This window comes from Cebus imitator, unplaced genomic scaffold, assembly GCF_001604975.1.
Source record: "Cebus imitator isolate Cc_AM_T3 unplaced genomic scaffold, Cebus_imitator-1.0 Scaffold54, whole genome shotgun sequence".
NCBI classification, from domain to species: domain Eukaryota; kingdom Metazoa; phylum Chordata; class Mammalia; order Primates; family Cebidae; genus Cebus; species Cebus imitator.
The window spans coordinates 4,908,673-4,917,580 of NW_016107369.1; the positions used below are offsets into that span (position 1 = coordinate 4,908,673).

An 8,908-nucleotide genomic window follows, 5' to 3' on the forward strand; every position below is an offset into this window, starting at 1 on the left:
AAAAAAAAAAAAAAAAAAAAAGACCAAGGATCAAGACCAAAAACAATTTCTTTTTCCTTTTAAAATAAAACAATACAAATGGAACAAAAGCAAACAGCTGCTGTAAAAGAATAAACCAAGGTCCGGAGAAACCAAGTCGAAGTTCACCTACACTCAAGCCAGAACCTCTTAGGGCCTGAGGGGTCACGATAGGCCGTTTTAAAAGGCGGAGGGTCAACAGTGGAGTTTCCCAGGGTCAAGGAAGAAAGAAGCAAAGAAAAGCTCAAAGAGAGAGGGTGTAAGAGGCTGAGAACAAATTGGGGTGGGAGAAAAGGATGTAGGGGGGTGCGGCACACCCCAGTGGAGAAGTGTCCCGAAAGCCTGCGGCAGCGGAGGGAGCTGCGGGGAAACCGCTCCGAGGTGAGCGCCGGGGCAGCACCTGCGGGCGGCATCCGCAGAAAGGCAGGCAGATTTTTGGTTCCCGCTCCTTTATTTCCTTGCAAACCACCTCACAAATGTACCCAAGGAACGAATAGCAGTGAGGCTGGTGCAGAAGGGAATGAGGGCGGGGGTGGGGAGAAGGGTGGGTTACTTTTCAAGATATACCTGTCGACATCTATTGAGTTTTAACTTTGTACAAGTAATTTTTATTTAAAGATTAAAAAAAATCTTTCTAGCCTGTACCCCGATGCAGCCCATCCCACTCCAGCTGTAGCTGGTGGGACCGTCCAGTCTACACCGCCCCCCACTCCATTTTACAGACGAGGAAACTGAGGTTCACTGAAGGGAAGCGACTTCGTCAGAATCACGAAGGAGAAGAAGCCAGAAAAGAAAAAAAAATGTTCCGTCAGTGTGCTCCAGCTTTGGGGAACGGTGGGAGCAGAAAGCTAGGGAGCTGGCAGAGAGGACAGGGACCCCGGGAGAGAAATGCGGTTGTCGGGTGAGGCAGGGCGCAAAGGAACCGGCTCCCGCGAGAGGTGGGAGCGAATCTGCCTGCCGCGCGGTCTGTGTGGCTCTTGGAATGTACTGATACGGGGATCTGGGGGCCGCCACCCGCTCTGTGGCTCAGTGTGGCCGGTGTTAGAGCCTTTGCTTTCTCCTGCAGAAGGAGGAGAAAGCCCGAACGGAACGGCTTCCCCGGCGGCCACTCATCGTGCTCACCCGGCGCGGACGCCAAGGCCCCGGGCAGATTCCGCCAAACAACGCGTGGTCTGCGCCCTGGCACGGCCTCGGACCTCAGACCTGGGGTCGCCGAAAATAGGGTCACAGAGACCCCACCCCGGACGAGGCGGGCAGCGGGGGTGCGCCGGCGGGAGAGAGAAGAGAAATCGCCGCGGGGCCTCACCTGTGTCGCCGCTTCTTCCGTTTCTTGGTCTGGTTTAAAGCAGATTTGGACATTTTTCGATCGGTGGAGGAAACATCTTCAGAATCTGAAAAGCGGACGGAAGGACATGCGGGAGAGTCGGGGTCGCGCTCCAAGGTGCCCGAAACACGCGAGGGCCCCACTCCGGGCCGCCTCCGCAAGCGACGGGAGCCTGCTCTGTCTCCCCAGGAAGACTTCGGGCGCCAGGGTGGCCGTCCCATCCCTGAGCCCAGACTGGCCTCTACCGCGCCGGGGCCTGAATCCGGAGGTTTTGAACAGATTTCGTTGTAAGAGAGGCAAAGGCCCCGGTGCGCTTGGGACAGGGATGGTGGAAAGCGAGGCACCCTTAGGGGGCCGCAGAGACCCCCGTTGGCGCTCCCGACACCCCTGCGCCCTGCCCTGCGAGACCAGCCCCAGTGCCCCGGGCCGGAAAGTTGGCCCCGAGGAGCTAGGAGCGGAGCCGAGGAGTGGGGAGCTGGGCTCCGGGAAGGCCCGGGGCAGCGGGCACAGTCCCTTTCGCGGGGCAGCACGATGCGTCCCCACTCGAGGCCCGAGAGCCTGCGACTCGCTGGTTTTCGTTGCCTTTCCACGTAAAACAAAATAAAACGCAACGAAAAATCGGGGGAATTGCCAAGCTCGAACAAGAACCGGAGGGCCGAGCGGGCCGCGACGCACAGCCGGGAAAGCAGCGCCGGGAGAAGGCGGGGAGGTCACCCGGGGTCCCAGGGCCCCCGAGTCCGCGCGTCCCCGGGCTCCGGTGTATTGTGGCGCTTACGTGGGAGCGGATGGTGGGCGCTTTGGCTGCCGCGGTGGCCGGGTTGTCTGAGCTCGTGGGGGTGAAAAATAAAGCCCAATTGACCAACGTGGGGTTTGGGAATGGGGAAAGGAGGAGGAGACAGGCAACTTTGGACACCAGAGACCCGGCCGGAGCCGAAACAGCATCGGGCCCTGGGAGTGCGGATACTCCACGAGGCCGGGGCCGCCGTGGAGCCGCGGAGCTGGGGCCCTCCGACCCGGCTGGAGACCCTGCACCACGGCCTCCGACACCCCAAACCGCGTTTTCTGTGGGGCCCCAACAGAGTGCCGTGGCCGAGCCCGGCCCGACGCGGGGACCGGAGAACTGCGCGACCGCCCAAAACACTGGGGCCGAAATCTGACAGACGCCGAAGCATCCTCCCTGGCCCCGGCACCAGGCGCGTTGGCCCAAGGCCCAGGCAGCGACCCCCGGCCTGGAAGGAACTTTTCCGCCGGGAGGAAGCCTGGTCCAGCAAGCGAGAGCCGACGGCGCGGGGCTCCCGGCTGTCGCCCCCAGTCAGGCAGCCGCGCAGCCTCGCCTCACCTACCCGAGCTGGCCGTCTGGCTGGTGTCCAGCGGCCCCGATGCTCTGCCCAATGGCTGCAAGTGGACGCTCTGCGGGTCGGACAGCACTTCCAGGAAGGTGGGCTGCGCGTAGAAGCCGGGGAGCCCCCCAGGCCCCAGAAGCCCCATGCCGCCCACCCCCGCGGGGCTGAGCACTGAGCGCGCCGCCAGCAAGTGCCCGGGGGCCAGGCCGTCGAGCGCAGCCCGCGGGTGGGAGCTGGGAGGCTCCTTGTTCAAGCCCAGGATCTCCTGGATGCCGAACCCGGTGCACCTGGCCGGGGCGCCCCCCGAGGTACTCTTGGCCACTGTCTCGGACTTGGGCTTGCTCAGCGCTTCCCCTGCTTTCCCCGTCATCTCCCGGTTCTTTGGAGGGGCTGAGGCCGCAGGTCTTTAGCTCACCCCACCCCCCCCGCCGGGCTCCCTGCTTCGCGGAGTTGGTCCCAGGTGCCCCCTCCGGTGTCTAATGCTCTGGAGCCCAAGGAGATTCCCCTTTTATCCAACCAGGCGGCAGCCCAAGTGGGGTCAGAGCTGAGCAGCCAATCACCGGGGCCAGGAGCGATTAGGAATTCCAAAAAGCTGGCAGCTCCCGCCGCAGGCAGTGTCGAGGGGCCAAGGTGCTGGGGGGTCGAGCATCGGATAGGCTCTGCACGACGCCCATGGGCAGGGACCCCAGGGGCCGAGGTGAGACAACCAGGTTCAGGTTCAGGTTCAGATTCAGGGCTGTTCCGGGAGGCAGAGTGGCTTAGGGTTCTGGGCAGATCCTGGGAGGGACAGGTCCCTGAGGTCAGGTGGGAGGATGGGCTAAGGGCAGAGGTTAGAGACTGGGAGACCTTCTTCCCTCAACTCCTATGCAGGTTGGAGGCATCAGAGCAGCCCAAATATGGCACCTCTGTGTAAAAGGTGGAATAAGGGAGAGGCAAGTCCCCCAGGCTAGGTGTGTGGTGGTAAGCAGGGAAAAGACTGGGCCAAGATGTGCAAAGGGCGATGGGAGGGGTGGGGAAAGCTCAGGGCTTGCCTTCCCAGAACAAGATACAATGCCTAGTTCAAAAGAACTACTCAATACATACTGGCCCAATGACTGAATGACAAACAGATCAGAAATAGGGGTCCCTGGTGGGAAAGAGGAGCGGCGATGACTGCTTTTGTAGAACAACCATGGACATCCAAACCTCTTCCTAGACAGAGTAAGCATGAAGCATGCCCAACTTACATGGGAGGACTTGATTCTTCCACCCATTGATTCGACTAATATGTATTGAGCTACTTGCTCTGAGCTAGTAGCCAGGGGTTCCGCAGTAAATCAGACAAGGCAAGGGGCCTGCTATACTTCAGAGTTCATTGAGCAAACAGAATGAAGAGGAAAGGATTGTTGATGTGGAGGGAGAGGAAGGAGGGAAGGGGTGAGAGGCAATTAAAAGGTGAGCTTCTTTCCCCTGCACTCCACCACCTCAGCTAACTCTTCTGTGACCTTCTTGGGGTTGGGAACTAGCTTATCGACCTTGAGGCTTCCCTCTCTGCTGTGCCTAACATATGGTCAGTTTTTAATGTTCCTTGGATTGAGGGCGCCCTATGGGGAGATAAGGACAAGGTCCGTTGCTTTCAGCAAAGGTTGGAAAACCAGGCTGGGAAGATTCCATCCAGGATTTCTTAGCCAGTCAGGTGCAAACCCCCAAATGGTGGGAAAACCCCTAGTCATGCCCAGCCTACTGCCAAGGTGTCTGTTACCCTCGTGGCTGCCATGGGGCCAGCCTGAGAGGTAAGAGGAGGCACTACGGGAGGTGGAAGCTAGACCTTGCTAGCAGGGCTGTTTGTTGTGAGGAGGGTCTCCACCCCCATTGGTTTGGTCCACACGATGCTGAAATTAGATAGGGCATCTCACACGCCAGAGGTATCTGGGAGAGGGGTGCTTCCATATCCCATAATAAGGCCATGCCTACTGTGCACCTACATTGTCCCAGGCCCTTTACATGGTGTAATCTCTGGTCCTTACAACTCCATTAGCACCTTGGTTCCACATCTGAAAATTGACATAGCAATTCTTATTTGCTAAGTGCAGACTCAGTGATATACAATCTTGAAGCATCCTTCACCTTATATGAAGTTGGGTCCCAAGTAACACCATTCACGTAGACAGCAATGTGAATGGTGCCCTATGGAGTCGTGCAAAGCAGTAGACTCACCTGCCAGAAAAGAATTTCTGTCCCCATTTAATGGATACAGAGACTTAGGTGGCCTAAGAGGTTGCCCAGCTAGTAGCATCAGAGGTCAGATGAGTCAACCTCATGAGTCTGATGTCAGAAGCTGTTCTCTTTTGACTCCATCCCTCTCTCAGCCCACTCTCCATGCCAGCCTACCCTGGGAGGATGGATGAGGATGTTATGTTAATGGCATCTGTCATGTCCCTGACGTATCATGAGACATCCACGATGAGCCAGATGCCAGCGATGGGCAAACGTGAGTGATGGAAAACAAGTGTGTGAGTGATGAAGTCGGCTCTTGCCAGGAGATGAGGATGAAAAATCTCTTGACCAAACCCCATGTCTGAAGCAGCCAGTTCCCAATACCAGAGAGACTGTCACCATCCTGCCATAGGAGGTTGGGGACCGGGACAACCCCAGGCCCTCTGAGAAGCAGCACCTGGGCTAGAGGCTGGGCCAGGGGAAAGACTTTGAATGTTATCCCCAGGGGGAAAGAAAGGTGAAGGGAGGACTCAGCCTCTACCTGTGGCCAGCTCCACCCTGGGAGCCCGACTCCTTGACAGACTCCTGGCTACGGGGCTGTCTCTGAGCTTTTGAAGTGTCATTGTTACTGCTCCACAGCTGGATCCAGACTTAAGACATTGGTGGGCCAGGTACAGTGGCTCACACCTGTAATCCCAGCACTTTGGGAGGAAGAGGTGGGAGGATCACTTGAGGTGGGGAGTTCGAGACCAGCCTAGCAAACATGGTGAAACCCTGTCTCTGCTAAAAATACAAAAATTAGCTGGCTGTGGTGGCATGTGTCTGTAATCCCAGCTACTCAGGAGGCTCAAGTGAGAGAATCGCTTGAACCCAGGAGGCAGAGGTTGTAGTGAGCCAAGATGGCGCCATTGCACTCCGGCCTGGGCGACAGAGGGAGACTCCATCTCAAAAAAAAAAAAAAAAAGACATTTGTGGACTATAGGGGAGACCCTACAAGGAAAGGCAGGCCCCTGAAGCTTGGGTCAGGGGTGTGGGGAGTAAAGTGAACCCTTTCAGAGGCATTTAGGTTGGTGACACTGAGTCCAAAGCCTGGGTCTTCTCTAAGCTCATCATTTCTCTTCTCTCTTAACATTGATTGCTTTACCTACAAAACAGCCGGATAACCGGGTCTTGAGCATCCCTTGACCCCCTGAGTTAGCACAGAGGTCAAGGGCATAGTCTCTAGATCCAGACTCCCTGGGTTCAGACTCCCATTCTATCACTTGCTTGGTGACTTTAGGAATGTTATCTAACCTCTTTGTGCCCTCTGTGCCTCAGTTTTGTCATCCATAAAATGGGGATAATAGTAGAACCCATCCCTTAGAGCACAGTGGCTGACACCTGTAATCCCAGCACTTTGGGAGGCTGAGGCAGGCAGATCACTTGAGGTCAGGAGTTTGAGACCAGCCTGGTCAACATTGTGAAACTCTCTCTCCTAAAAATACAAAAATCAGCTGGGAGTGGTGGCAGGCACTTGTAATCCCAGCTACTTAGGAGGCTGAGGCAGGAGAATCACTTGAACCTGGGAGGCAGAGGTTGCAGTGAGCTGAGGTTGTGCCAGTGCACTCCAGCCTGGGTGACAGAGTGAAATCCTGTCTCAAAAAAAAAAAAAAAAAAAAGAATTGTCATGAAGATTAGAACTATCCAGTGCTGTACATGGTGAATCAGTCTACACTGCGTATAAAAAAAGTTACAAATTAAGGCTCCTGTGATGTTTACTATTATGATTACCATGAAGCAGGACACTGTACTTGGGACTGGCAGTGTGGTAGGGAACAAAGACCCGGTCCCCACCTTCCTGGAATTTGGGCCAGTTGTGGGAGGAGGTGACATATTTAAAGCACTTAGCATGATGTCTGACCCTGGGGACTCAATTCATCATGACTCTTACTGCCATTGTGAATCGGTGGTAGGCCCCTTATCACATCTAATCCACTCGACTTCTGTGAGAGGCCAGGAGTTCTGCTCCCCTTGTCACAAGTAAGACACTAAAGCTCAGAGAGGGTGATGAGGGAAGAGGGAGGATGCTGCCTCTACCCTTTGTCTCGGCTACTGGTCATTTTTAGCACCAGCTGCAGCCAAACCGTTCTCCCTTGCTAGCTGCCTCCCTGAGTCACTTCCCAGCCATCAGCAACAGTTTTTTGGGAGGGATTGGAAAATGCAGGGAAGAGAAAGGATCTGTGTTTGAATCAATAATCCCATTATGAATCTGTCACCCATGAGTGTGTTTCACTTTTTTAATACGCTTGTGTATTCTGGGCTTACCCTGAGGGGTAAACCTTATCTTCTGTGGTGCTGGACAGTTCTCTGGAGAGAGTCTCGGGAAGTACCTTCCCCAAAGGTCCTGCTCTCATCTCCTCCTGTATCAGACATTGGACCAGATATTCAGTTCCCTTTGTTCAGTAAAGAGGCTCATGCTGGGAGGAAAAACGGGGGATTTTGATTCACATGTAACCTACACACACTGGACATTTATTAACTCCTGGACTTTTTGCATTGTGTCAGTGAATCCTCCCAACTACCCGGAAAGGTGTGTGTTGTTTTTCAAATGAGGAAGCAACTTCAGAGAGCTTAGGTGGCCTCCCCAACAACACACAGCTGTCCAGGGCCAAGCTGGAGTCCAAGTCCACCGCATTTTGGTTTCCTTGAAGGTGGAACCAGAGCCTCAAGCAGAGGAAGGGATCCTGGATAGAGGGAGATGAGCCCTGCCCCCAAAATGCTTGAGCTACCATGCCCCATGGAGAATGGGAGGGAAGAAAGGAAGGGGTCCTCAGAGGACTTGGCAAGGGCTACCCAGGTCCAGGCTGGGGGGTGCCCCCAGAACCTAGGGCTGCCAAGAGCATCTTACCTTAAACACCTGGGCCTGATTTTTTCTTCTAGTTTTCCAAGAGCCCAAGGAGTCATCTTTACTCAGAGTTTTCCTGGAGGGCCTGGGGGCATTGGAGGAAAGGAATAGGCTCTTGGTGTTGTCCCCAGCCTGCTCTGTAGAAGGCCTTCACTCTGTCAGTCATGTTCCAGGTACCCGCTGTGGCTCAGATGAGGGTCTCATTCCAGCAGAACATCACCTATCAGGTTTTTTCATCTGTTTGTTTGTTTGTTTGTTTTTTGAGATGGTGTCTCGCACTGTTATTGCCCAGACTGGAGTGCAATGGTGCGATCTCGGCTCACTGCTACCTCCGCCTCCTGGGTTCAAGCGATTCACTTGCCTCAGCCCCCCAACTAGCTGGGATTATAGGTGTGCACCATTATACCTGGCTAATTGAGGGGCCTCTTTTGGATGCAGGACAGGAGGGGCCTTTCTGAGGTGTCAGCATTTGGGCAGAGACCTGGGTGGGGAGAATAAGCCAACCTTGTGGGGTTGGGGGCAGAGGGTGGGGTTGGGGGCTCTGCAAGTGTGCATGTCCTGGGGTCAACCAGGTAGGTGCTTCTGAGGACCAGTGAGGAGGTGAGGGAGGCTAGAGGGGAAGGCGGAAGAGCAAGTGAGCCTCTGAGAAGAGCCAGGCCTCCTGGGCCAGGGGAAGGACTCTGAATGTTATCCCCAGTGGGAGAGAAAGCTGTGGGCAGTTGTGAAACAGGGAGGGCAACGAGGAGGCTCCGAGTGTGGTCCAGGGAAGAGCCAGCAGGGGATGGCTTCAGGGTGGAGGGTGGCAGTGGAGGTGGAGAGAAGAGGATGGCTTTGGGAATCACACAGAAGAAATTTCAGAGTACCCCGTGCTCTCCCAAGGCAGAGTATGATTCCTATAGGTCTGTAGACCTTGGAACCAGAAATCTTTTTGAAAACCAATTCTGTGTTCTCCCAACAGAGTTCCAGCAGCCCCATGTCAGCTTCTCCTGGGTCAAGGACCCCGCAGCCTCTCTCTGGGCTCCGGGAAATTCGTCTTCCAGCTCCTTGTCAAAATCAGGGGCAAAGCTAGTATCACATGATGAACAGTTGGCGCCGACAGCAGCCATTGCTATTAAGCTGTTGTAAATGGGTGGAAAGGCAGGT

The 8,908-nt window shown here is 55.3% G+C and overlaps 1 protein-coding gene across 2 annotated transcripts in view; it reads right to left on the reverse strand.

The window, feature by feature from the left end:
• Window positions 1–3,281, reverse strand: part of VSX2 (visual system homeobox 2) — a 23,462-nt gene extending 20,181 nt beyond the window's left edge. The window contains exons 1-2 of one of the 2 annotated variants that reach the window (XM_037738547.1): window positions 2,686–3,281; window positions 1,325–1,409 (exon numbers count right to left, since the gene is read on the reverse strand). In XM_037738547.1, the coding sequence (XP_037594475.1) occupies window positions 1,325–1,409; window positions 2,686–3,055 (455 nt within the window). In that variant the 5' untranslated portion in view covers window positions 3,056–3,281. The remainder of the gene's footprint in view (window positions 1–1,324; window positions 1,410–2,685) is intronic. The other variant, XM_017528678.2, reaches the window with a different exon arrangement.
• Window positions 3,282–8,908: the final 5,627 nt, after the last annotated feature.